The sequence below is a fragment of the Leptonychotes weddellii genome, chromosome 5 (assembly GCF_054177405.1).
Source record: "Leptonychotes weddellii isolate Sample4059 chromosome 5, ASM5417740v2, whole genome shotgun sequence".
Classification (NCBI taxonomy): Eukaryota; Metazoa; Chordata; class Mammalia; order Carnivora; family Phocidae; genus Leptonychotes; species Leptonychotes weddellii.
In genome coordinates, this window is record NC_138373.1 from 159,660,200 (window position 1) to 159,687,087 (window position 26,888).

The window sequence follows — 26,888 nt, forward strand, 5'->3', positions numbered from 1 at the left end:
TTGTGCACACTGGGCCCAGCCAGACCAGAGCCTCAAGGTCACCACCCACAGCCAGTGGAAGGCTCTAGCCTCACTGTGTGGCCGTAGCCCCCCACTGCCTTCCCCAGGTGGGGCCCAGCCTCCACTCACCGAGGCTCCAGTCGTCCAGCTCAGTCTCTGCTCTGGGCCAGCATCAAGATTCTCTAGGAAGCAAAGGAGCAACAGTGGTCTGACCACAAGCCTGGCCTGCCTCCCCCTGTCTCCTCTGCTCCATATGGGGGGGGGCGGGCAGCAACTCAAGAGATCTCATCTGGCCTTTGACACCCTGGAGCAGGAAACCCCCAACCTCCTCTGCCTCCTCCACCCTGCTCCCAACACAGCCCCTCCCTCAGACACCAGCCTCCAGGTCCCTTAGCGCAGCACCGCAACGCACACACACCCACTTGGTCTTTCCAGAATACAAGCCTGACACATCCCTCTCTCTGCTCAAAAAGGCCAGGGGAAAAACAGGGCGAGGAACAGCTCCCTTTCATTATTAAGTCTGTTGGTACCAGCTACCTTTTTAAAACTAGATCCATATATTTGATTAAAATATAAATTGCTTTCTGAAAAATAAGCATACCCCTGACCCCCAAATTCTACTTACTAGCTGTGTGACCTTGGGCAAGTTACTTCTCTTTGCCTCACTTCCCCATCTGTAAAATGGAGATAGTACTAGTGAACTCCCCCCAGGAGTCTGTAAGGACTAAATGATTCATTCAAGAAAGCCTCCAGAGAGCCTGTTACACTGTAGCACTCAGTAAAGCTTGCTCTTGTACCCTATCATCTTCCATAAATATCCATGTACATCCACGCGGGAGACCTGTCCAAGGATACTTCTTGGCATGGTTTATCATGATGAAAATGTAGCAACTACCCAGCATCCAACCAGAGCTCCCCCCCCCTCCAAAAAAACCCAACCAGGCCCACACGGGGGAGGTCTGTGCTGAGTCCCACGGAGCCTAGACATGTCAGGGGCTGCCATGGTACAGGAGCCCATGTGTCTCCATGGGCGTGTATGTGGACATCAATTTAATTGCTGAGAAGTTCTAGAAGCTTTCTTTCAAACTGAAAATGGTAGTAAAGCCTGGGGGCAGGGAGGAGGGGACTGGGATAGCAAAATAACTTCATTTACCAATTTTTGAAAAAATTTTACAGGGATATATTCACATATTGTCTAAATAAAAAAGGGTATATACCTAATGATAATGATTGCCTCCCCCTAGCCCACCCCCTCCAGCTCCACTCTGCTTTAGGATATGGCTTTCTGGACCCAACCATCTTTCCTGGCCAATGCCAGCCCCTTCCACATCCAAGGTTCAGCCACTCCTGCTCCCCCCTTTGGCTCCCAGACCGGTTGCCCCCCACCCTCACCACTGTGCCTCCAACACCTCCTCCACAAGGCCCAGGCCCTTGCCCACCCCCATCCCACAGTGTCCTGTGCGGCACACTCTAACATACATTCCTGGAGAGCAAACCCGGGCAGGACCTATGGCAGATCCAAGGAGACCAGCTGGGGCAAGGAGGGCAGGGCAGTGAATGCAGCCTGTGTGAAAGGGGCAAAGGGCCACTCCACAGGCAAATTCAGGGGGCAAACCACTGGGCGTCAGTATGATGCAGTCTCTTGAGAAAGCAGGGGCTGGCCTGGCCTGGCGGCTGTGGCCGTCACAGGTGGAAACTGCGCTGGGGTCCACAGCACATGGACTGAACAGTTCATGCAGACCTCCCACCTGAAGGGACAGCATGCCGGCCTCTGTGTGCCTCTCTGCCTGATGCCTCAACCTCCTCCATCTAGCCTCTGAACTTCACCTTGAGGTGAAGTTCACCCTGAGGACTCAGGCATGCCCTGAGGGCCTGCCTGAGTCCTCAGCCCCCAGACAGGGGTGTGTGTGCGTGCGTGCGTGTGTGTGTGTGTGTGTGTGTGTGTGTCTGCTCTGAACTTCAACCCGGGGCATGCCTAGGAATCCCCAGCCCCCAGGCAGGGTGCTGTGTTTCTGTCTGCTGCAGGCAAATCCAAGAAAGGCTGGCCTCTTCCAAGGGACACCTTCTTCCTGAGCCTACACACACTCATCCACCCAGCCCCCACAGGCACACAACCCCCTCCAGGGACCTATCCTGACTGACCATGCTGGGTCCTACTCTCAGACCCTCCCAGAGGCAGCCCACTGATTTCTTCTTCCAACATCAGGCTCCTCCAGCCAAAACTTCCTGCAGAATGAAACCTGGACCTCTCCCTTCCTCAGCCACCAAGTCCTGGGGCCTTTCCTAACTCAAGGATGCCTCTCTCAACCACCCAATCCTGCTGGGGCCCCAGCTTCTCTCAGCTAGTCCATCCTTCCCCCAACAGCCAGGCTTTCTTGCCTAAGGAAGGCCACTCTCCTGTGCAACCACAGGCCACTGAGGCCCATGGCTAGTCTCCCACAGGCACACACACCCAACACCGCCACACGGAAGAGCCTCAAGGGCACAACTCTGGAGCCAGACTTTTGTCTTTTGTTTTGGTTTAAAATATTTTATTTTTAAGTTACCTCTACACCCAGCCTGGGGCTCGAACTCACAACCCTGAGATCAGGAGTCACACACTCCACCGACTGAGCCAGCCAGGCGCCCCTGGAGCCAGACTTCTGGATTCAAACGCCAGCCCTCTGTCAATTTCTATCTTGGTGATGTGGGTTATTTACAAAGCTACACCGTGCCTCAGTTTCCCCATGTAAAATGGGGGTAATCACAAAATCGATCTCAGTGAACTGCCATGAAGTGTAAGCAAATCCATGTGTGGAAGTGCTTTGGCTGTGCCTACAGTGGGGGTGGTACTCTGGGTGACTCTGATGTCTCTGCTTTGCTCTCCCCCACACCTTGCCCAGAAAACTACCCATCCCTCAGAATCTCGAGATACCCACCCTGACCTGACCCTGTAGGATGGTCACTCATCCTCCGCGGTCTACAGCCTTCACGGACAGGCCTGCCACGAGCACATCTGAACACAGGAGCTGGCTGATGGGCACCTGCGGGCCTGAGCCCAGTGAACCAGGAAGCTGATGGCATCACAAATGGAGGGGCTGAACACACAGGTGCCCCTGCGGCTGATCCCCAAGCCTCACACATGGCGCTATTCCCTGCCCCAGTCAGAGCACGGATGGGAGGCAGGTCTCTCCCCCACACCTCCTCCTGAGCAGGAAGCAGTAAGAGTCTCTTGCCAGATGGGTCCCTGTGGTTCCCCGCAGGTTCTGTCTTCCTCTAAGTCACGGGCAACCGGTCCCTTGCATGGGCAGGTTCTGCACCCCCCACCCCAAAAAAGGTCAACAGAAGGCCCCTAAACAGGAAGGGCAGAGTCCTCACTCCACACCGGGCTCCAGAGCTGGGGCCTGTCAGTTTCCCCCTCCACAGCCCCCAGCCCCACCTGAGGGAAGGCTCTGTCTGGGGTGCCCGCCAAAGTCCAGGCCACTGTTCTCTAGTCAACACAGACTGAGCCATTTCTTAACGCTGAAATCAAAACAATACACAGCACCTAGGCCTGGTGGAGGTGGGGTCCAGCTTGGGGGCTGTCCCTAGCCAGGCCAGCCGACCTGTGGGCTCCGGAAAGGAACCCGGATGGGGCTGGGATAGGACAAGGGGGACAGAAGAGGCGCCCAGAGACCAAGATGAGGACTCAGGCACAGGCAGACACAGAGAAAGGGAGGTTTGGGGGGGGGGGGCGTTTCAAGGCCAGGTGGGGACAGATACAGCCCACTGCCCCCCCAACCGTGGGGGGTGTCCTGGCACCGTGTGGAGGTGCCAGGAACCCCCAGTCGGGCGGGGAGCCAGCCTCCGGGCGGCAAAGCGCCACGTGAGAAGCCAGGGAGTCGCCCCTCCCCCGCCCGGCAGCTGGCAGCCAGGGGACCAGGCCTCAACTCTCCCGACGAAAATGCAAATCTGCAATTAGTGGGGAGCGTTAAACAAATCAGAGGAAACAAAACAGGCCGAAACGCCGGCGATTTTGCCGGCAAATCGCCGGCAAATCCGAGCCTCGGCTGTTTTCAAAACAAGCGCGAGGGAGGGGCGTGGATGGGGTGGGGGGGTGGGCGCCCAGCGCGCCCCCCCGCGGGACGTCCGGGGTCCTGCGGGCCCAGCCCCGCCCGCCGGGTGCCCAGGGTCAGAGGTCGGCTGGAGGGTGGGGGGATGGGAAACCGCCCTGGCCGCGTCCCCGCTGGGCTCCCCGGAGCGCGCGGCACGGTCACCTGGGAACGGCCCCGCGTCCCGCGCGCACCCTCGGAGGGGAGCACGTGGGCGGCGCTCGAGCCTCACCCGGGACCCCAGGACGCGCCGGCGGGTCGGACAATGACGGCGGCGGCGGTCACGTGGGCAAGGGGAGTCGCCCCCGCGGAGCGCTCACCTGGTGTCTGGCTCAGCCCAGCGCACGACCGGCCATTACCTGCCTTAGTCCTCCTGGCCCGGTGGGTCAGTCCCAGGGCTCGGCCTCCTCCTTCGCTGCCAGCCCGTCACCCACCACCTTGGCCCTAGCAGCAGCCTGCATGAATGACCCCGACCAGGGCGAAGGCTGAACTCTCCCAGCACAAGCACCTAGGCCAGGGGTGGGGCGTGGTGGGGCGGGGCGGGGCTCTAGGGACACATTGACGTCGTAGCCTGAGACTTGCGTCAGCGCCACCAGAGCCTCCCACAGGACCCCCTCTCCACCAGCAAGGGCTCCTGGGGCCAGGTTCCTCCTACCTGCCTAGACTGCGGGCCCGACTGTCCATCCCCAGCCTGGGCTGGGGGGAGTGCCCAGCCTCCTGAAGTCTGCACTCTGGGTCTCAGCCTGAAGTCACCCGTAGCTGGTGGCAGTGAGGAGGTCACAGGCCCAAGACCCAAGGCTAAGGAGCGTGTGCCCAGGGAAACCCCAGCCCGTTCTGCTCCCATCCCCCTCCCACCAGCCTCCCACTCAGGCTTCTGATGCTTCTTCCCTCTGAGAGCATCCAGGTGACCTCTCAGCAACTCTGTCTGAGGCCTGAGGACACTGTGACCAGGGTTATCTGCATCCAGCCCTCGCCCTCAGGTGTCTCACGAGCTTGCTCATCAAAGCCTGGGTGTGTGTGCTCCAGCCCCCTCCCTGTCTGTCCCTCGTGGCTGTCCGTGCACACTGGGATCCCCGTGCTGTCGGCAAGCGGGCAGCTCTCCCGTCCCACTCACTGCAGCCTAACACTGTGGCCAGGTGGCTCAGAAAAACCTGAGAACACAGTTTCAGTAAATGATACTCTGTGGACCCTGCCTGCAGGCAGTAGTCCCCAACCTCCTTGGCCTCCCAGGCCCTTGGGCCAGAGGTGGGATTTGTTAGGTTCTGATGCCTCCCTCCTGAGTCTCAGCCACCATGTCCCATCTGGACATGCTTAGGCCCTTCTGGGGTCGCCCCAGGTCCCTGCTCTGCACAGCAGTCCTTGGATCAAAACATTCCACAGCTCAACACTCTCCACTGACGGCCCTGTGCTCCCCGGGGAAGACCAGGCTGGGGCCCACTGACCCGTCCCATCTGCTCGGCCCAGAGCCCCTGACAGCTTCCTGTGTGCATTGAACTGCAGTGTGCTGGGGACCCGGGAACGGTCTCCTCCCCTGGCTCGCACAGTGGCCTCAGTCAGTAGAACAGCCGGCACGATGGGCCTGGCCTGTAGGCACGTGTGGACATCCTCCTGAGATAACCTCAGCAGTGGGTAGCCTATGGTCGGACTGAGACAGAAAGAGGGGGCGAGAGATGGGGAGGGGCCAGATTAAAGGCTGGGGCCGGTGGGGGGTCGGACACTGCGGGGCGTCCAGAGCACAGATGAGGTCTCCAGCCACCACCCAGGTAAGAGGAGCAGTTCAGACAGCTATGCAGACACAGAGGGGCTCCATGTGAGTAGCCCCCACACCCGACCTGGAAGAGGCTGAGGGCAGTCCTACGGGCATTTGGGCCTCAATGACAGGCAGGAGCCACTGGTCCCGAGGTTTGGCCTCCCGGCCTGCCTGTCTGCCCCGCCTTTGAGCTGCTCCCACTCATCTCCCCTCTGCAGGCCCACCTTCCAGCTGACTGGATGCTGCAGCCCAGGGCAGCCTGCAGCTGGCCCAGGACCAGCCCCCACCCAGAGCCCCCTTCGCGGGCCGTGTGCAGGAGGCAGGAGTGGGCGTGGGGGGCGGACGGGTGAGGGCCTGAGCAAGTGAGGAGCAAGCAAGGCCTATAATCTCCCCATCAGTCTGCCAGCGCCTCGGCGGTCACCCCAGCCCCGCCTCCTCGATCACTACTGAACCCCACAATTAGCCTGGGGCGCTGTGCCAAGCCAGCAAACCAGCCACCGCTCACACATGTGACCACACATGGGCAGGCACATACATCTGTGATACCAATGAAGGACCCGCCAACAGGGCTCCTTCCGCAACACCCAGCGAGTGTCCCCGGGACAAACAGCCCACGGAAGTTCCCCAGACTCAGGCTCTTGGGCCGTGAGGGGCTGTGTGTGGGAGGAGTCTTGGGGGGCCCCAGCACTGGCGTAGCCCAGGCTGCCCAGAGGGGCCAAGAGGGCTGGCAGAGCTGTGCAGGCCTGGAGCTGGTCTGGAGAGTGGGACCCTGTGTGGGAAGGGCGGGGGCAGGGCCATCTACGCAGGTGCAGGGAAAGGCTCCAGGCTGCCGCCTGCCATTCAAGTGTCCTGTCTAGGCAAGGTTGGGGGTCTGGCAAGGTGCACTGTGCTTGGGGTGGTGGGCAGGGTCTGGGGGCCAGGCTAAAGGTGGGGCAGCAGGCAGAACCCCACAATAGCAAATAGTCAGGGTTTGGGGAGGGCAGAGGGACTACGAGTCCCCAGTAAGGAAATGCCCCAGCTCAGAGCGAGGTGGGGTGGTGTGACATGATGCAGGTGCTGGGGAGGCAACAATCTGGGCTGGATGGCTCAGGGAGGAGGTGGGGGCTGGCCTCCCCAGGACGCACCCAGGAAGGAGGCCCAGCTGCCTGCGGCCAAGCCCAGCCCCTCCGGCTCAGCAAGATGCTGAGCCTGTGCTCAGACCAGGGGCCACCTCCAGGAAGCACCGCTGGCCCAGCCCCCCTCCTTCTCCCTGGCCTCCAATCCCCAATCCTGACACCCTCTCCTGGTTCCTGAGGTCCCTCTGGGTGGCTCCCAAATCAGTCCTGATGCCAAGAGGGGGATGAGGAGGCCAGCCCTCAAGTCTCCTGGCCCCTGTGGGGAGCATCTCCAAGAGGAGGGCAGATGGACCATGCTGGATCCCTTCCCATCCACCACCCACCCTCACTCACCCCTGCCACCTTGCTCTGCTTGACTTAAAACGGCTTCTCCTACTTGCTAGGCAGGAGAGGGCTTGCCACCTCCTCCACAGAAGGCCTCACCCCAAGCAGTGGCCTATGCCCTGGCACTCCTGGAATGGGGGTGGGGGTCTAGAATCCACCTCTCTGTAGCTGGGCCCCCATCCCACCCAGGTCACCCCACCAAGCTGCTACCCCACAGCCTCTGAACCACAAGTGCTATGGGCCCCCTTGCACCCCCAGACAGAACCATGCCGCCTGATCTATCGGGGCTGCTCCCAGGCCCCTGCCTGGCACTCCTCCTCCCAGCACGAGGACCCAGCTGAGAAGAGCACCCTCTGTCCCCGTCCCCCACGCTGCCTGCTGGGGCCTCTCGGGATGGCCTCTGCCTCCAGCAGCCAGCTTGGGGCCCAGTGGTGTGCTGGGAGGGGATCCAGTGACACCCCTGCAAGGCCCCATCCAACGCATGGCCCATGGCCCGCAAAGGGGGCATGCTGGCTCAGGGGACAAGACCAGAGCAGAGGGCCAGCCAGAATGGCCTTGGGGGTAGATGCTCCTGCCCGGATGCTCTGTGGATACAGGTGGCATCCTGAAAGACTACCATCAAACCTTTTTCTCTTTCTCGCTTTTCCTGAAAAGGGGGCCCAGCTGGGGCAGCGTTGGGCACAGAGATCTGAGCTCCCCAGTGGGCCTCTCCATCCCGAGCCTCACATGGGAACTGCTGGCCAGCTGTGCCAGAGGTGCCAGGGGGCACGGCCCCAGGGGTCTGGTCTCTGTACCAGAAAGTGACCTGTCCAGGGCAGGGCTGATGGCAGAGCTGAGGTCAGAATGCAGGCTGCACCCAAAAGGCTTCCCTCTTCCTCCCCGTGGCCCTGGGGCCAGGAGTCACCTAGCACGATGACGGGGGACTACCAGGCTTCAGAAGTCGTGCCTCTCAGGGGCTGAGGACGTGGGTGTGGACCCCGAGCCCGGCCCTGTCTGCAGATGCCCCCGGTCCCAGCTGGGGGTGAGACCCGCACAGAGATACGAAGCACTGGGGCAGACTAGCGCCAGCCACAGTGGGAAGTGGCAGTGAGAGGCCCAGTCTGTGTGTGTGGAAGGGGGGCTGAGATGTGGGAAGGTGGGGGGGGAGACCACAGAGAGAGATAAAGTGGGAAAGAGAAGCTCAGCTCCGGGCCCAGGCCAGCCCTGCAAGTGTCCCTGTGACCAGCCTGATCGCCATCCATGGCTACACCAGCCTCCCTCTAGGGGACTGGGTCCAGTCACTGTCACGAGTTTGTGAATCAACCACAGAGCAGAGGAACGAAGACCCACTCAGGTGGCCCTGCAAGCAGAACAGCAAAGGGCCAGCCCAGCCCTTCAAATGCTCTGCCGGAGGTGACCCACTGAGGCAGGGTGAGCTGTATGCTGGCCTGACCCAGGGCTGGCCAGGCCAGGGCAGCTGAGAGGACCAAGGTCCTCCTAGCCTTGAGGCAGAGGGAACTAGGAGCCTGTCAGGAGATGTGAAACCACGGAGGGGAAGGGTGTGTAGGGACCACAGGAGAAAAGAGAAGCTCCGTGGCTCCCCCTGGAGCTGCCCCCACCCCACCAGCCAATTACAGGCCCCTGATCCCGCCCCGTCAGCCTGTAATTTGAGTCCAAAGACAATTAGCTACAGGCTGGCCCCACCCCACCCCACAGCCCCACCCCAAACACAAACACCCACTAGGCTCTGGAGGAGGGACTCTGCCCAGCCCCCACCCTCAGCGAGGGCCTAGCCCCCAGGGAGCCCCCAGGGAAGCGGGTTGACCTCAGAAGTTATGGCCAGGGGACCACCAAAGCCCCGCCAACTGGCCAGACCTGGGCTTGCATTCTGGCAGGTCTGACCTGCTCACCTCCTCCCCCAGCCTTACCCAGACCCGAACCTGTGTCCAAGGCAGGCAGGCTCTGGACACAGGAGTCTCCTCCACAGGGAAGAAAAGCTTATTCACCCACCAATGAGGCCTCCTGCCGGGCACCTGTTGCGACAGCAGGGACTGAGGCAACTCACAGCAAGACAGCCCCCGGAGGCAGAGGGCATGGCTCCTGCGTGTGGCCCCGCCCAGAGCAGAGAAGGGGCCACAGGGGAGGGCGCTGGCACCCACAGCCTCTCCTCACCAGTGCACCCCTGCCCACACCCAGCATCCCAGGGGGATCTTCGGCTCTGGGCCCAGGATATGGGTCCAAGGCAGGAAACAGGATGCCATGTTCCCAGAGTGGCCTCAGTCCTGGGATGGCTCAAGTGCCTGCAACCGTGCCCTCTTGGGGAAGATGGGCATAGGCCATATGGACCCCTCCCCAGGCTGCCAGCCCACCCCAGTGCCGTCCAATCCAATCTCTTCTGCTCCACTCCCCTGGGCTAGGGCCAGGGCCCTGGGTTTCCTGCACTCCGCCCAAGCTGCCGGCTCTGCGTCTCCAATGTGGTCCCCACAGGGGCTGCTGGGCACATGGCTGGCAGGCACACTCAGGCACAGACCCAGGGAGCCCACACAGGGGAGGCAGTGTCCCAGACAGCTCCTCGCAGGGACCCATTAATGGCTTTGATCTCTTCACCTGGGGAACCCCTCACTTGTGGGCTGGACTGTCAGAGGAGGGGCTTGAGGGGGTGCAGGAAGGTGGCCTGAGGTTCAGCCTGAGAAGACCTCAGCGCCTCACCCTGAGCAATCTAAGTCACGCCCCTGCCTGCTTCCCGTCATCCCTGGGAAGCACCAGGTGTGAGTAACTCGCCAAGGTGTGTCCCTGAACCTGGCTATGGAGAGCATCCTCAGAGGCCTTCAGGCCATAGTGCTGAGTCTTCTGGGGTTGAAGGGGTCCCCTGGCTGGGTCCCTCCCCCGGGCCCCGAGGACAGGATCTAGGGCCCCTCCAGCCCTGTGGCCTCCCCTGGAGGGGCCTGGGTCCACTCCAAGCTAGCTAGCAGGGTCGGCTAAGGCAGCCTACAATCTCCAACCCAAGGGTGACGCATCCCCTCCCACCCCGCCTCCAACCGGTCTGAGCAGCCTCGGGAGGTGGTGGAGCTGCCCAGACTTGCCCGTCCCTCCCTCCTGGTGCTCTCAACCCTCAGCCCCGGAAGTGGATCCCTCTCCCAGGGCTGCAGCCTCCCCCCTTGGGTGGCTGGACACGGCTGGATAATCCAAAATAATTCCTTCTTGGCAGGCGGCCGGCGGGGGAGGGGGGACTCACATTCCAAACCCTTGTTTTTCTCAGTGACTTCCCTCCCCCCCTGGGGCAAGGAACCCCTGGCCAGACCACAGGTCTCACAGAGGGGCCCACCCCTTAGACCAAGGTGCGCCCCCCCCCCCCCACTCCATAGGTATGCTGGGAAGAGGTGGGAGGCTCAGATCTGTGGAGCCCACCTGTCTGTCCTTAATCTTCTCCGGGAATTCCTAAAAGCTGACATGCCACAAAAGTACCCAGCAGGCTCAGCTGGGCCGAAGCTGACCCCACCCTCCTAGGGACCCTCACCTCAGAGCAGAGGGTGGCCTCTCCACCAGCTGTTCAACTCTCAGACTCTCAGATGGCAACTCCAGGCCACGCCAGCGTTAACATCTGGGCATGGGTCAAGCTGCACCCCTCCACCCTCCTGCTCCCCCACTCTCCACAGGGCCCAGCTTAAGTTAAACATAGAAGAGGAAGCTCCCCGCGGCAGGCACAGGCCAGAAAACCCTCCAAGCCCCAAAATATTCCACTAGCTTTGGGGCCCAGCTTTGCCCCGACTGCCACAGGCCACAGTGGACACAGATAGACCCTTTCCTTCCTTTTCCAAGTTGCTGGGAAGAGAAGCTTTAGTGACGTGGCAGGAAGCTCCGGGGCTCGAGTTCAGGGACCCCAGAAATCTGCTAATCAGCCTGATCACAGAAGGGTGGGAAGAGCCCAGCCAGGAGGGCTTCCTGCAGGAGGAAGCATGCAGAGGTGGTGGTCACAGAGGGTGAAGGGAGGGCCCAGGCACCAGGTATGCCCCCAGACCCACACAGTTCTGAGACCTTCTGGGATCCAGAATGTCTACCTAAACACTATGCCAATTAAGGACACCAGGAACCGCCTTAGCAGGCCCTGTGGAGAAGGCAGGCCCAGGGCCCACCGGGACTTAGCTGCCCTTAGTCCCACCCCGGAACCCTGGCTCCCACCTTCTACACCCAACCAAGCAGAGACCAGGGAGATCACAGGGTGGTCCTTACAAGGAGCCCCAGCGAGTGGAGAGGGGAGGGTTGCTAAGCCCTGACTGCGGGTCCAGCCCCCTGGGGAAGCCTGGGCTCAGCCACCCTGAACTGCTGCCGAGCTGGGGGCAGGTGGGTGGGGGCCCCCGAGCTCTTGCACAACAGGGACAATTGCAGCCCTGCCCACGGATCTCAGTGTCTGGAGAGGTGGGAGGCATGGGCGGGGAGGGACGATCGGAAACCAGAAGGGGTCCAAGCGGTCCAGAGGGCGCTGCGCCGGGCTGGAGACCCTCGGCCGGGCCAGGCCCGAACCTCCCCCACTCGCCCCGGCGCCGCGGGCCTCGCCGGCCACCTGGAAGAGCCGAGGGCACACGGACTGCGGCCGAGGCCCGATCAACGCCCGCGGAGCGGCGGCTGCCCCGGGTCCCCGCGCCAAGAGCGCGCAGACTGGGACCGAGCGGCGCTGACGGCGAAGCCCCCCGACCCGCGCGGGCGCACCGTGGGCCCTGTACCCCCACCGCGGTACCTGCACGTCCGCCGCCGAGGCTCGATGGCGCCCGGGCCGCGATCGGCGCTGCGCTCCGGCCCGCGCGGCTGCCATGGAGACGGGCCTTTGTGTGGCCGAGGAGGGGCCGGAGCGCGCGGGAGCAGCGGCCCCGCCCCCGACGGGGAGAGGGGGAGGGCGGGGTAGAGGAGCGAGAGGGAGGAGGCGGAGGAGGAGGAGGGAGGGGCGGGAAGGGAGGAGGAGGGAGGGGCGGGAAGGGAGGAGGGGAGAGGGGAGGAGAGGAGGAGAAAAGGAGGGGGAGAGGGGAAGGAGGGAGGGGCGCTCCCTGCGCCCCGCGGCCACAGAGAGCCCGCCGCGTCGCGGGGTAGGTTCGGCCGGGTTCGAGCCCAGGTTCTCGGGCAGGGAGCGCGCGCCCCTGGGCCGGGCACCACCTGGGAGCGCCCCCGAGCCACCCCTGCCCCAGCCACCTCGCGGTTCGGGCGCCATCAGGCACCAGGGCCACCACCAGATTGGGTTCAGGCCTGCCGCATCCCCTGCTGTCCCCGCGGGCCGGGGACTGCTGCGCCCTGACCAGTTCCCGGGAGCCTCAGCCCCCCAACCTCTTAGGGTTAGAGGCGCGCGCCTGCTGCCTCCCAGAGGGCCGTTGGAGACCCGCCCCCAGGACCAGCACCAGGGGTTTGTGTGCTTGGACTTGAGAAGAGGTGGGCACCCTCCCCATGGGGCCAGCTGTCCTATGAGCGCTTGCTGCCCCTCACCTGCAGTCTCCAGTCACAGGACGGGTGGGGTGAGCAGCAACTGGGGACCCGGGGAAGACAAGGGACTATTGCCCAAACCCTAACTGGCACTCCTACACCCTCTAACGCTGCCCTCCCCTCCTTGCAGACTGTTCACTTCCTCCTGTCCCCTCCACACCCTCCAGCTCCCTCCACCCTGAGACCTGCCCCCAGTGATCAAGAACTCCAACCAGATGAAGCCCTTAGGAGCATTAGGAGCATGTCCTTCAGTCCTCCCAACATCTCAGCTGCTGGCCACCCCCAACCAACCAAGCCAAACCTTCCCTCCTTCAGCCCTGAACCACATTCACACCAAGGCCCACCCAATCTCCACTGCAGAGGACCCCTAAAATTACCAGGGTCTGACAAGAACGCCAACTTTTTTTTTTTTAATCAAAAAAGGAAGCTAAAAGACAGGCATTGTCACTGAAGGACATTTTAATACCAGAAATGTGGGAAGGCCACTATCCCAGACTAAAAGGGAATCTTTAAATAAAGCACAGGAAGCATGGGGGTGAGGACTGTCCTTCCTGTCCCTGGTGTGGCTGACAAGTCCCCCAAGGCCACAAGCACACAGCCCCTCCAACCTCAAGAGGCCTCAGCGGCCAAGCACAACACCCTCTTGGACCAGTTGGCTCCTGCCTCTGGGGGCCCTCCTGCCCCCTCCCCTTCACTGTCTGCTGCAGTCCTGCTGGGGGACAGAAACTCAGCCAAATCAGGGCTGGCCTGATCCTAGGAGGGAACAAGGGAGCTTGTGGGGGACACAATGGAGCCGGCAGGACTTCATGCCCGGCTCCCACGGAGGCCCCACCCGAGGCTACCTCTGTACAGAGAGGTCAGGCTGTGAGGAAGAGGGACCCTTCATGGCTCCAGGCACTCCAGGAGACATGCTCCCTCACACCTCTCCATTTCAGCCTTGGGTTCTCCACCCCAGGCCGCGTTGCCCACCCTGCCCGGAGTCCCTCCCCAGAGCTCCTGCCCACAGTGGTCCTTAGGATGAACTGCTGTGAGGGACAGCCATGGGGCCCCAACCACAGCCCTCAAATCCCCAGGAGGGGGACTCGGGGGATTGGGGGAAGCTGGTTGGGCCATCCTGGACTGATGGTGGCCAAGGTCCCTGGCAGCTTGGAGGAGGCCCCCTCACAGCCCCTTCCCTGCAGCAGACCTCCGAAAACCATGTGAAGTGGCTGCCCAGTGCTTGGACACTCAAGCACAAGCTAGAGTGATGTCTGGGGTCACCGTTGTGAGCAGGGCCCAGGTCAACTTCCCAAGCCTCCCACACACCTTGCAGCCACAGCGCTCGGGGGGCCTGGGACTGGCCCTGGCCCTAGAGGGCACGCGCAAGCACCAGCCAGCCACAAGAAAGGTGCTGGCATCTTTGCAGACCCTCTTCAAGACCACACCCCGGGTGAGGAGGTCACCCCTCCACACCAGACAGCCAGGGCAGGCTGCCCAGAGTGGCATCTTGGGCCAACATGGGGCCCCCCACTCCCCAGCTCCAGCCTGTTTCGTCTGCAAACCTGGGTCCACTGCCCTTGTCGGGCTCTATTCTGTTCTGTTCCATTAAAAGCCATGCCCTCGGACCCTGCCCCACACGGGGCTCAGACAGGCTGTCCTAGGCCACTGTCAGGTGGACGAGTCGAAAGGAGCGTTTCTGAGAGCTGCGCCATACACCCCGTGGCCCTGCCAAGCTCAGCGCAGGGAGAGCCGCGGCCAGTGAGCACCCGCTGCAGCCACTCAGGAGCAGGGCTAGCACCTCCCCGGGCCTGTGTGCAGGGAGACGGCCGAGCCCTGTTCAGGCGTCGTGGGGCAGAGCCCAGTCAGGCACCCACAGAGCCTCACCGCTCAGATGAGGGGTCTGAGGTGAGGCTGGAGGTCGGGAGACTTACCTGCAGGCTCACAACGCTGGGTTCGCATCGCACGCCCACCCTCCCACTGGCTGGCGATGCCGTCACCCTGTGCTAAGCCACTGGGTTCCGCCGGGCCCAGCACGGCACGGTGCCACACTGGGGGGTGAGCACCTCTGAGGGCCCTTCCGCTCCGTGCCGAGGAGCCTGCTGCTCCAGGCTGCGGCAGCTGAGGGCCTCCAGCAAGTCTAGAGTCCCAAACCCCTCGGCTGCATGTGGGGGTGGATGGACACATGGGAGGGAGGCAGCTCGAGTGCCTGTCAGACAAGCAGCAGCACTGGCAGAGCACACGGGAGGGGGCTGGCTGGGTGCTCCAAGAGTGGGACCCAGGACGATGCCCCAGACCCTCCTGGCAGCCTCCCAACAAAGTACAGGGCAGAGCTCCGCCCCGCAAACAGGCCTTTGCCCCACCCCAGCCAATGACCTTAACAGCCAAGTATCCTGGTCCCCCCGCACCCCGCCAGACGGGTAGCTGGCCATGTGAGAAGAGGTGTCCGCCTAACAGCTGCCTCCTTCCGTCTTGGGCTGGGCGGCCTGGTGGGGCTAAAGGACACATCAAATACAAGGCCTGGGGCCCCAGGGCTTGGGCAGGTGGGCACCACAGGGGGCGGGTGGCCCTGTGCCCAGAGCAGGGAGGGCTCCAAGCCAGCCCCGCCTCCCAGCCTTGGGGCCCTGCAGCAGGCAGGTGGGACCCAGGGGGAGGTAAGGCTCTGGCCAGCACGTGATCCACCAACAGTCAGGGGCCAGGCTGTGGTTCCAAATGCCACCTTTACTGCTGAAACAACATGCGTGCTGATGGGGGGGCCAAGGCCAGACAGCGGCTGCAGGGAGCTCAGGTCGGGAGCTCGTGCCTGGCTGGGGCCACCGCTCACAGAGGAGAAGGAAGCTTGGCCAGACCCAGGCCCCTGGGCCTCGCCCCTGGGCCCTGTCCTAGGGAGGGCACAGGACAGCCTGCAGGTCCTTGGGCAAAGAGCCGACGACCGTCTCGATGTACAGCTGTGCCCGCTCTAGTGTTGTCTCCTTCACCGGGAGCTGGTGGCCCTGCGCCTGCACCTGCAGGGGCAGCGGTGGTCAGGGGCAGGTGGCCTCCACGTCTGGCTGGTGGAGGCTGGACAGGGCCAGGAGGCATCTCACCAGCTTCTCCCGAAGTTTCAGGACCAGGTCCACGACCTCCACCTCAGACTTGTCCTTCATCCAAGTCTCGATGTTCTGCTGGGGACAAGATGGAGCCGTCCACCACCAAGGCCCGCACTCTGCCCCTGTGCCCCGCCCCCCAGCTCCTGCTCTGGGCATGCATGCCCCCACCTCCTCCCCCAGCCCCAGCTCCCCCTTACCGCCTCACAGATAGCCTCAAGGTGCAAGGCCTCCAGCTTCTGGGCCATCTCTTTGTGCCGCTGTCGGTACCAGCCGTCAAAGTGGGGGGACTTGAAAAACCGCCTGTGGGTAGCAAGATGCAGCAGCTGTGGGCTGACCCCGTGACCCCATGTGCAAGGGCAGTCTGCACCAACCACCGCAGGAGCTTCAGGACCCTACCTGCCATCCACCCACCTGTAGAGGCCCAGCCAGTCGCCCTTGAGGATGCAGGTGAGCTGGGGCCCGGCGTGCTCCAGGCTACGCAGGAAGTCGTCCTGGCGGAAAGGGCGGATCTGGGGAGGAGTCTGAGACAGGGGCCTGGTGAGCCCAGGTTGGTGGGGGACACAGCCTCACAAGCCCTGCCCCTCAGCTGGCCAGGACCCTTCCTTGCCACACTCCTCAGCCACGTGAGGACCCACAGCCCCCACCCTTCCCGGGACAGAGCCCCTCATGTGTGGCCCCCCTTTTTCTGTCCTATGAGGGATGTCTGGCATGTGTGGGGACAGCCTAGAGCCCTGGACTCCTGCACACCCCGTGACCTCCTCCCTCCCTCCCTCCCAGGCCTTCCCCAGACTGCCACCTGGATCCGCACCTTCCAGGGTGTGATGCTCTTCTGCAGGGGCATGAGGCTGGCCATGTAGTGCTCCTGGTGGGGGAGGGGAGTGAGCCTGGGGCCATGGCCCTCTGCCCCCATCCCCCTCCTGCCCTGGGCCTCACCAGGGGGATGATGAAGCTCTGCGTGAGCTCCAGGAGGTGCCGTCTCAGCAGAGCTGTCTGTGTGTCCCAGGGCCTCTTCTTCTGCAGCCCCTAAGGGAAGGGCAGGCACGGGCTCAACTCCAATGCAGCTCTTTACACAGAGCAAGCACACACCCCCCACGCCCGCCTCCGGCCTCCCCCAGCCTGTACCTTGAGCAGCCGCTTGAGCAGTGCCTTGTCCCGGTGGAGGTGGGCCGAGTACGTGGTGTAGAGGCCTGGCAGGAGGGCAGAGCTGGCCCTGTCCCGAAGGGCCTCCCCCCTATAGCCCCACCCCCTTTGGCTGGGACTGCACATCTATGCCCACCTCCAACCGGGTGAAGCAGAGAAGGTTCCCTGAGAACTCAGAGCCCACTCCCTGGGTTCTGGAGAAGGAGGGGTTCCGGCCCAAGGGGCACACACCTGGCTTGGTGTCAAGCGTCTTCAGTCTAGAGGGCTTTTTCAGCTTGACCTGCTTAGGAAGATCCCCTGCAGAACACACCCAGTGCTGGGCCTCAGTGCCGCAGCCCCACCCGCCACAGGCTCAGAGCCCTCCAGGCCCCACCTCCCCAGGTCCCCTGGGCAGAGGACAGGCCAGCCTCACCTGACATCTTGGGCTCTCCAACACGGAGGATGTGGGGCCAATGCTGGAGTGTTTTGATAAAGAAAGGGTTTGTGACTCCCAGAACCACGTTTGGTCTAGAGAGAGGAGAGAAGAGAGAGAGAGAGAGAGAGAGAGAGAGAGAAGGGGCAGAGGCAGGCCCAGGGTGGTGGAGCCCAGGTGGAGGACGGGGCACGGACAGGGCACTTACGGGGCCTGCGTGCGCGTGGTGAACTCCTTGAACTCGCTGTCATGGATGGTGAAGTAGGGGCGGTAGTCACAGCAGAACTTGAGGGGCTGCAGACAGCTGCGGGGTGGGGGCGCAGCCCGAGCTATAAGCAGAGCCAGGGCCGCTCGGGTGCCCCCGACCCCCTCCCTCTGCCGCCCGGCCTACCTGATTAAGGCCAGCACCATCTCTGAGGACATGGCGGGCGAGGGTGCCAGGACCACCAGGGGCTCCCCGAGGAGCATAAGCTCCCACAGAGTCTGCACGTGGGTCAGCACAGGCTGGAAGCACCTAGTGCCAGCCTCCGGTCAGCAGGGGTGGGGGCTCCCAGCCCTGGCCCTCCCTCCCCCCGGCAGGTCCAGCTCTAGGTGAACACTGCCCTGGAGGAAAGGAGCGAGGACATCTGAAGATGCTGAGGGGGTGCCTAGGGCCGCCCCACACTCCGATGACGCACCTGGCCCCGCACCCCCACATGTAAGCCGGCAGCACTGGGCAGCTCGGTCTCCGAAGCCTGGCTCCCTCACAGACTTGCCTGGGGAGGAGCAGCGAGTATCTCCCAGGGCAGCAGCTCCCTTCCCTGCACCTGACTTCTGACACCTTCCTGCCCTCTGGGCAGAGGCAGCAGGGCCCTGGGCTTCTCTCCTGCACAACTCTCCCTCACGGAACCGGCCAAGGGTTCACTTCTGATAGCAGTTCCTCTGGAAGCCCCCACCCTGCACAGGCTTTACCTCACAGGTCCCCTGACCACCTACTCAGGCCTCACCTGAACAGGTCCAGTTCGTGGACGCTGGTGAGGACCACGGGGGCGGGCAGCAGGTTCTGAGAGGAGGGGTGGGTGGGGTCAGGCCGAGGGCAAGGCTGGCACCCCGCAAGCCCCAAGCAGCACCTCTCACCCCAGGAGACCCCTAGGGGCTACAGCCCCTGCCCTGCACAGCTCCCCACCCCCATCCCCACAGCACTGGAGATGGCGGGGGGCGCCCAGCCCCACAGCAAGATGCAGGCAGGCCCCTAGCAAGGGCAGGGAGGCCTGGGGAGGTGGGAGGTGCGGCACCACCGACCCAGGAGCAGGGCCCCCACCTCATGGCTACACTGCTTCGGAGGACTGTGTTCAGGCCTGTCCACCCTGGACGGGACGTGAACCTGGGGGACGAAAGGGAGTAGCTGCCAGATGGGCATGGGTGTCTCTGTGAACCTGGGGCCTCTCCTCCCCAGACGGCCAGCCCTCACCTGGAGGACGACTCCCATAACAGGCAGGTTCAGGGTCTGCCCGGGCACAGGGGCTGGCCACTGGTCAATCTCATTGCACACTGTGGACATAGGGGACCAGCGTCAGGAGCCCATCGAAGCCACTGGGGGCCACGGCCAGGACAGTGAAAGCACCTGACAGCCACTCACCCGCTTCCAGGCAGGGGGCCAACTTGTCGAAGTACTCAGGGGCAATCAGGCTCAGGAGCGCCTGGAACAGCCGGACAAAGGGCAGGCGGGACACCAGCACCAGGGACTGCAGGGCCCACAGGGCCGGTGAGATGGAATCCCGGCCATTCAGGAGTCTGCAGGGACCCCTGAGGCCTGGCTCATCCAGAGTCTGCCCAGGGAAGCGCATCCCACAAATCCCACAGGAATGGGCCAACTTGGACTCCGGAGTTATTAGAAAAAAACCCAAAGCCTGCCTCAGACAAGGCAGGGAAACCTCAGATGACAGCTGGGCCCTGGGCCTTCAGAGGGAAATGCACATGACCAAGATTTCTGGGATGATCTCCCCAGGAGCCAAGCAGCTTTTGCTTATGGCGTCTGAGTTCAAGATGGAAGTTGTCCTAATCTTAAACGTGTGGCAAGGGCCCCTCCCCAGTCAGCAGCAAGGAGCAGGGATATCCTGAGCTCAGAGACGGAGGGCCAGGGTGCTGTGCTGGGCAAGGCAGGGCAGCAGGGCCCACTCCCCAAAGGGCCAGCAGGAGAGCTGGGTGCACCCATCCCCCAACCCCTCACCTGCTGCCCAGGCAGGGCGGCCTACCTGGCCCAGGGCAGTGAGTTCTGCCCAGTGCCGAGTGGCCAGGGGCTTCAGGAGGAGTGGGCGTTTCTGGAGGCTCAGGACCCCTAGCCTGATGGCCACCAGCCCTGCCTCACAGCGGCACCACCCCAGAGCAGTCAGGTGGCTCACCTTCTGGAAGTAGCCCCTCTTCATGGAGCTGTCCTTCACCTGCCTGAAGTACACGTAGCCAAAGTAGTGTGCTGGCTCCCTCTGGAAGGAACAGTGTCAGCCAGGCCGAGTCCACCGCCCAGGTTCCCTCCCGTCCACCCAGACCCCCTGCCAAGGCTGCTACAGCTCTCTCCAGCCATGGGGTCAGGCCTGGGGGTCCTTGGCTCAGAAGGTGGCCAACACCTCGACACAGAACATCTCTGCAGGGACAGTGGTCAGTAGCTCAGGGGCCTGGGAGAGCTAGCCCACCCGCAAGGCAGGCTGGGGTGCCGGTCCCACGGGGTGGCGGGGCTTGCTGCCAACCCTGGCCTCTGGGGAGAGGCCGCCCACACTCACTTGCAACGACATGGGCGCCCCACTGTTGTAGTGCTGGTCCTCGGCATGCCATGGACTCTTCTGTCCGCCACACTGCCGAATGCGGAAGCTGAACTGAGTGTCTCCGAGGCAGCCTGGAAGGGGAGGCAGCCCCCACCAGCCCATGTCAGGGCTGGGACCTCTCCTGCCAGCATGCCGGGGAGGGGACCAGAGACCGGGCCGTAAACGCCCCAGGGAGAAAGCCCAGCCTTTGAGGAAGGCTGTGCCCTAATTCCTGTACCTGAGCGTTTCAAAATAAACACAGCACACGTCGGTACAGTCAGCTAGCACAGGGGGGACACTGGGAGACCCCAGTGGGGCCCAGTCAGCTGGTCTGTGACAGAAAAACAGGGCTGCCTGGACACCTAAGCCCCAGAGAAGAGCAAAGGCCAGGACCCAGTTCCTGGTGGCCCCTGTGGTGGGATGAAAGGGACCAGACCCCACTGATCACTCTGCCCAGAGACACTCTTTCCTTGAAAATCGGGGGCACCTGACCACAGCTGCTGCAGTGTGGAGTTCTGGGTGTCTCCATGGAGCGGGGAGTGGGGCTGGCATGGACAGGCAGTGATGCTGGTGGTGGTCATGCCCAGGCCCAGGCCACAGGGGCTCCTGGACAGCCATATCTCCCACCTTCTTCCTGTTACCCACTTCCCACGCCCAGCCCCAGAGCCAACGTCCCAGTTGGGGTTGCCTACCTGAGTGGGAGTCAGGGAAGGACAGGTAGCAGATGCTGCTTTTCTGAAACACAGGAAACTGGGTGAGGGCCGGCTCAATTCAGGGCCACGTCTGCTCCCAGGAGGGCCAGGACCCACCTCCTTGTCCGTGAGCCGGAAGTCACTGGGGTACACCAGCTGCAGGGACACAGAGCACTTGGTACCATCAGCTGGGCAGCGGGTGCAATGCTGGTCTTGCCCCTGCCTCCTCCTCTGGGCCCTTTCAGCATGAGACCACTCTATCCTTCCCTTGTCTTGGCTACCGCACCTGGGCCAGTTCCCCAACTCCTCCTCATACCCCTCAGGCGGACTGTGGTCGGGCCTCCCCGCCTCTCCTGTCCCCAACATTTGTCCCCCAGCTTCAGAAGGTGGTTTTGAGAGCCCTCCCGTGGCCTCCTATCTCGAGTGTGATCACAGGGCTCTGCCTGTTGGCCTCTGCCTCCCCTTCCCTCCACCTCCGGGACACCTCTACTCAGCCAGAGGGTCTTGGGCTGCACCATTCCCCCAGGCTTGCTCCCCGAGATGGCGCCTGGCTGGCTTTCTCATGTCCTGGTCTTGCCTCAGATGTCACTAAGACCGTGGCACCCCTGCCTGTTGATAGCACCTTGAGTGCTGTCACCCCAACCTCCACTAGTCAGGGACCCGGGCTCTTCTGGCCTGTACCCCCCCTGGAGCAGGAACCCTAGGAGAGCACCCTGGGCCCCAGCAGGGTCAGCAGCAGGCCCTCAGGGATCTAGCAGCAGGCCACACCCTAGAGGAGCAGTGGGCTGAGGCCTGGCTCTCAGGTTCAGCAGCTCCATGCACAGGCCCAAGGCCAGAACGGATTTCGTTAGAGGATACGAAAAAGGCAGGGGGCCCCAAAGCCCTCACTCCCAGTGGGCCTCTGAGGTATCTTCTGGGGAGCTGGGTGCCTTGGGCTCTGCTGCTGCCCTGGCCTGTGCTCTCCGGAAGGGGCAATGCTGGGAGTCCACAGGGGGTCAGGAGCCACGGGCTTGCATGCATGCAGCCCCTACTTGCCCTGTCCTCCAAAATTCAACACTAGGAGGAGCTGGGTTTCAGCTGAAACGAGGCTTCTCCTGGGGTGTTGCCTGAACCCCCAGATAGAGGGCAGTGCCATGCTGGAATGATGTGGCTTCTTGTCCTTTTTGCTCGGGCTTGCCACTGTGCCCCTATTCTGTCCCCTCTGCCACATACCAGTGTCCTGAGGACAGGGACTCCTGGCCGTGGCAGCGAGTACACCCTCACCAAATACAGTATCTGCGATGTGCCTGAAAACACATCTTGGAGGTAGAACAGAACAGGAAGGTCGTGTAGAAACATCAAGGAGATGTCAGCTCAGGAGGCAACAAGAAGGAAGGGTCAAGAGAAGGGACAGGAGCTGAAAAGAATTTGTATATGGGACCAGACCCACAGAGGCACCTTGGGACAGCCCCAAGAGGGGCAGGGGCCACAGGACCACTCAGCCAAGCCCTCAGGTGTCTGTCAAAGAGCGCCAAGGAAAGGCGGGTGCCTGGCAGCTGGGGCAACGGGCCTCACACTGAGGTCAGGGGTCCGAATCTGGTCTGACAGCCACAGGAGTCTTGCAGCATCAAAGCAGGCCATGTTGGCCTCTGCATCCATGGCCAGGGAACCCATGTTTATGGCCTGGTGCAGCTTCTCCTGGGAGCAGAGACCAAAGGGAAGGCCAAGTTGAGCCATGCCTCAAGGAGGAAAGGAATGGAGCCGACCGTCAGAGAGGCAGAAAGCAAGGAGTTGTGCTGCCCGAGGACCCCATCCTCCCAGGCCCACGAGGGCCTTGTTTCTGCTGAGCCAGCCAGCACCAGTGCAGCTCCTGGAGCTCAGCCATCCCTGAGGAAGACAGATGCGGCCACGTGTCCTTCAAGAAGGCACCTCTCTAGGACAGTGCTTCAGTGTCCTAGAGAGCCCTAGGACTCCGCGAGGTCAAAGCTGCCTCCTTCACGCTCATCCTGTTACTTGTGTGCAAGGCTGTTCCCAGAGGCTGCACCACACACTATCACAGGATACACAGCAGAAGCTGATGTGGGGATCCAGCTCTCTTCTATCTGACCAGATGCTTAAAAGGTTTATAAAAGGGGGCGCCTGGGTGGCTCAGACGGTTGGGCGTCTGCCTTCGGCTCAGGTCATGATCCCAGAGTCCTGGGATCGAGTCCCGCATCGGGCTCCCTGCTCCTTGGGAGCCTGCTTCTCCCTCTGCTTCTCTCTCTCTCTCTCTGTCTCTCATGAATAAATAAATAAAATCTTTAAAAAAAAAAAAAAGGTTTATAAAAGTAGGGGGCGTCTGGGTGGCTTAGGGGGTTAAGCATCCGACTCTTGGTTTCAGCTCAGGTCATGACCTCAGGGTCCTGAGTTCAAGGCCCGCAACATCAGGCTCCATGCTCAGCAAGGATTCTAAGATCCTCTGCCTCTCCCTCTGCCCTTCCGCCCAGTCACTCACGTGCACTCTCTCACTAAATAAAAATAAAATCTTCAGGAAAAAAAAAAAAAAAAAGGTTTGTGAAAGTGTCACATGATACTAAATTCTGTTTTGGAAAATATGGTTGTTTTCAAGAAAATATTTATATTAACACATACAGCATTTATTTTTTTTTTTTACAATACCTTAGTAAGTATTTTAAGTTTTCTCAGTTTTTTTTTTAAAGATTTTATTTATTTGACAGAGAGCGAGAGACAGCTAGAGAGCGAGCACAAGCAGGGGGAGTGGGAGAGGGAGAAGCAGGCTCCCCGCTGAGTAGGACCCTGGGATCATGACCTGAGCCGAAGGCAGATGCTTAACGACTGAGCCACCCAGGCGCCCCTAATTTTCTCAGTTTTAACTTCTAACACAGTAAACATTGATAGGTATGACCCATACAAAAAGCTTTTTGGAGTCAATAATTTTTACGACTGTAAAGGGTCCTGGGACTGTGCAGTGTAGGAGCTATGTCCTGGGAGGACATGAACACCCCAGTGCAGAGAGCCTCTTTGGGCCCTCCAGCCAGAGTTCACTCCACAGGCTTCCCAGATGTGCTGGGACGCGGAGAGCTGGGATGACGGAGCCAGACCCTCTCCTCAGCCGATCCACACGTTCTTGTCCCCCTCATCCCCCAAGGCCTTGCCTGCCCTCCTCTGCCTCACCTGTAGGCTTCAGTGTACCTATTGGCTTGGATCCCCCCTCCCCCCCATAGCCTGTGTGCGCTGGGGGTCCTGAACCACTGTGTCTCTAGCACAGAATGTGAACTCCTGGAGGGCAGGGCCTTGTCTTCTCGCCTAACTCTGCATTCCCCGTGTCCAGCACTGTTGCTGTAGGGCCTGGCTGCTCAGCACTTGGTTTATTGGATGAACGAGTGGACAGCTCCTTGCCTTTATTTTTGCTGGCTTTTCTGAGGGAGGGGTTACCTGAAGCAGGCTCTTCTCCCCTGCCCGGCTGCCCCCGTACCACCCTCCAAGACTGGCCATGCCCTACCTCTTCCTCTGAGCTGCATTTGTCCACAGAGCATCTGTGGGCCACGAGCTCCTGGAAGGCAGCCCAGCACCTCGTACAATGCTGGGGTGTTTGTGGTGCTCAGGCAGTCCAAGCTGTGAATAAGTGAGCATGGGGCAGGTGCTCCTCAAAACCCGGAAGGTTCAACTGAAATAACCCCCGATCAAGAGGCAGACCTGATGAGGACTGTCTGATAGATTCATGGCCCAATTCCCACATAGACTTGGTGATTTAGAGGGGCCCTGGGTCCCCAACACCCCCTGCCAGAGCCATGTCACCTCACCAAAGGCTCCGATGCCCAAGCACACGGAGCCTTTAATGGTACTCGCCTAGGGCGCCTGGGTGGCTCAGTCATTAAGCGTCTGCCTTCGGCTCAGGTCATGATCCCAGGGTCCTGGGATCGAGCCCCACATCGGGCTCCTGGCTCAGCGGGGAGTCTGCTTCTCCTTCTTCCTCTGCTTCTCCCACTGCTCATGCTCTCTCTCTATATATATCTCTGTGTCTCAAGTGAATAAATAAAATCTTAAAAAAAAAAATAGTACTCGCCTAGAATTAGCTTTCTAAATAGTTAAATTCTAGAAAGATGTACAGGAGAATGCCTTAAGGAAGCAGGAGAATCTCTTAACTTCTCATGTGATTTTTTGAGGAGCAATTTGGGCAACGGCAAGAATGTGGGCTCTGTAACACGGGGCAGATCATCTCAGCTCTCTGCTCAGGCCTCTCGGACCAGTGGGGCTACCCCAGTAATGCACAGCTGGTGGGGATGGCTGTGCTGGAATGGGGTGTCCATAAAGAGCTGGGCACAGTGCTGGGATGCAAAAGTCCTCCATAAGGGTCGGCCCCTTCTGTTTAGAAGACTCGGGTTTCCCACAGCCTCTCGGGGTTCAGCAAAGCCTGAGAACACACCCCTTCCCTCCACCACTGCCCTGGCTTCCCGGAAATGGCGGTTCAGCCTCGTCGCAGCCGTCTGCGGTCACGGGTGTCCTAGCTCTCGGGCTCTCAGAAAGCTCCTTCCGACAGTGTGGCGAAGCCTAGCTCTCCACAGCTCCCGGTGTTGCTCCCCGGCCTTCGGAGCGGAGGCAAGCCCATTCCGACAGGCCTGAGGGAGGCCTCCCTCCCCCCCTGGCCGCATGGAGGAAGGGAAGCGGCCCAGGATGGGAACTCCCCAGGCCCGGCGAGGGGGGCGCAGCTGGCCAACAGAAGGAAGGCGGGCGTGGCTGGAAAGGGACAAGGAGGCTGGGTCTGATTCTAAATGAACGAGCAGGTGCGGGAGGATTTTAAGCGGGAGAGCCACAAAGCTTGGACTTTGAAGGACAGTCAGGAGGGGTGACAGCAACAGAGCTAACGCGTCTCGAATGCTGCTTGACCCCCGGGGTTCTGGCTGGAGCACCCGAGCGGAGGAGGTCCCGCAGCTCGTGGGGGGAGGGGAAAGACGAGGCGGATTTTCCCAGGAAAAATCAAGAGCACCCCCTTGGTTATGCCAAGTGCAGGGCCCCCGTCTCCTGCATCCCGGGGGAAAGTCCGGCGCAGGGCTTCGGAGGAGGAAGAGGCCGCCCGGGGGGTCGGCTCGAGGGCTCCTCCCGCGCAGACGGCTCCCGGGCTGCCGGCGGCCTACAGAACAGGGCCCGCCCCCGCCGCCTCCCGGCCGCCCCGCTCACCTCCAGCGCCTGGCCCAGCTCCAGGTCGAAGGTGACCACGCACACGCACTCCAGCCAGGCCGAGAAGCGCGCCCAGGGCGCCGCCGCAGCCCGCGCTCCGGGGGACGCCGCGCCCAGGCGGCCGCGAGCCCGGCGAGGCCCGGCGCCGGACAGCGCGTCCATGGCTGCGGGGGCTGCGGGGACTGCGCCCGCCGCTCGTTGCCGGGGGAACGGTTCCGAGCCGTTGCCGGGGGAACAGCCCGGAGGCGGTGGCCTCGGCACCGGAAGGGACCGCGCCGCGGAGCAGTAGAGCGGCCGCCGCGGGCCAGAGGGGCCCTGGCACGGCCTCCGCGCCCCTGGCGGCGGAGGAGCGCCGTGCGGCGGAGCGGCGCCCAGTCCACCAGCGAGAAGGGCCCGCTCGGGCCAGAGCGGCCAGAGCCAGGAGGAGGGACTTCCGGGAGGGCGGTGGCGGCGCCGTGGGAGACCCTGGGAAGTCGGGTCAGGCGGGGGTTGGGGCTTCCGGGGGCGCCGCTCGGACGAGCCGGGAAGCCCGAGAAGGGTGTGGAGTGGAGGCTGGCGGGAGCGTGCGCGGCCGGCTTTCACAACCAAAGTGCGTGGTCGCTGCTGACACCCTGCCAGCCGCCTGACACGAATCCCAGCCTAGTTGGAACGTTGGTAGCGATTCCGGGTCTCCCGCTCTTGTTCTCCCTGGGGTCGCCTCGAGGTGTGGGGTCCGCACAGGGTGTCAGGTACTGGGCTCGTATCCGAACACTGAGCGGGGCATCGTTGTCTCCAGGTCCGTGCCCGCCTCTGCTTCTCCTCTTGCGGCCGGCGCTCCCCCGCTCCCCAATATTTCTGTGACCCGGTTGGGCTGCCTTGCACGCTCAGGCCTGTGGGTCGAAACCGAACAGAATGCCTGTAACAACTATCATTCGAGCCACCTGTGCCGCGATGGAGGCGCG

The 26,888-nt window shown here is 62.1% G+C and overlaps 2 protein-coding genes across 20 annotated transcripts in view; both read right to left on the minus strand.

Annotated features, from left to right (window-relative positions):
* The window catches only part of PLXNB2 (plexin B2), a 29,502-nt gene extending 17,392 nt beyond the window's left edge, over positions 1–12,110 (minus strand). For 2 of the 4 annotated variants that reach the window (XM_081822700.1, XM_081822703.1), the window contains exons 1-2: positions 11,974–12,110; positions 130–182 (exon numbers count right to left, since the gene is read on the minus strand). The gene's annotated coding sequence lies outside the window, so the exon portion shown is untranslated. Of the gene's footprint in view, positions 1–129; positions 183–625; positions 675–11,973 lie in introns of all 4 variants that reach the window. The other 2 variants (XM_081822701.1, XM_081822702.1) reach the window with 2 other exon arrangements.
* A 3,271-nt stretch (positions 12,111–15,381) lies between these two features.
* Positions 15,382–26,264, minus strand: DENND6B (DENN domain containing 6B). 16 transcript variants are annotated; one of them, XM_081822726.1, is made up of 20 exons: positions 25,948–26,231; positions 20,908–20,946; positions 20,791–20,833; positions 20,078–20,190; positions 19,703–19,783; positions 18,940–19,045; positions 18,772–18,851; positions 18,622–18,684; positions 18,308–18,363; positions 17,713–17,835; positions 17,530–17,625; positions 17,322–17,416; positions 17,141–17,206; positions 16,892–16,956; positions 16,703–16,792; positions 16,566–16,631; positions 16,166–16,290; positions 15,967–16,069; positions 15,767–15,844; positions 15,382–15,685 (listed from the first exon to the last, which is right to left on the minus strand). In XM_081822726.1, the coding sequence occupies exons 1-20, from the start codon at positions 26,107–26,109 to the stop codon at positions 15,563–15,565; spliced, it is 1,773 nt and encodes a 590-aa protein (XP_081678852.1). In that variant the 5' UTR covers positions 26,110–26,231; the 3' UTR covers positions 15,382–15,562. The 16 variants fall into 16 exon arrangements, 14 of the variants coding, with proteins under 14 accessions (XP_081678852.1, XP_081678855.1, XP_081678853.1 ...); XM_081822729.1 differs by having other exon boundaries at positions 15,767–15,841; positions 16,181–16,290; positions 16,578–16,631; positions 25,948–26,215; XM_081822727.1 differs by having other exon boundaries at positions 16,166–16,260; positions 16,578–16,631; positions 20,078–20,149; positions 20,791–20,946; positions 25,948–26,236.
* Positions 26,265–26,888: the final 624 nt, after the last annotated feature.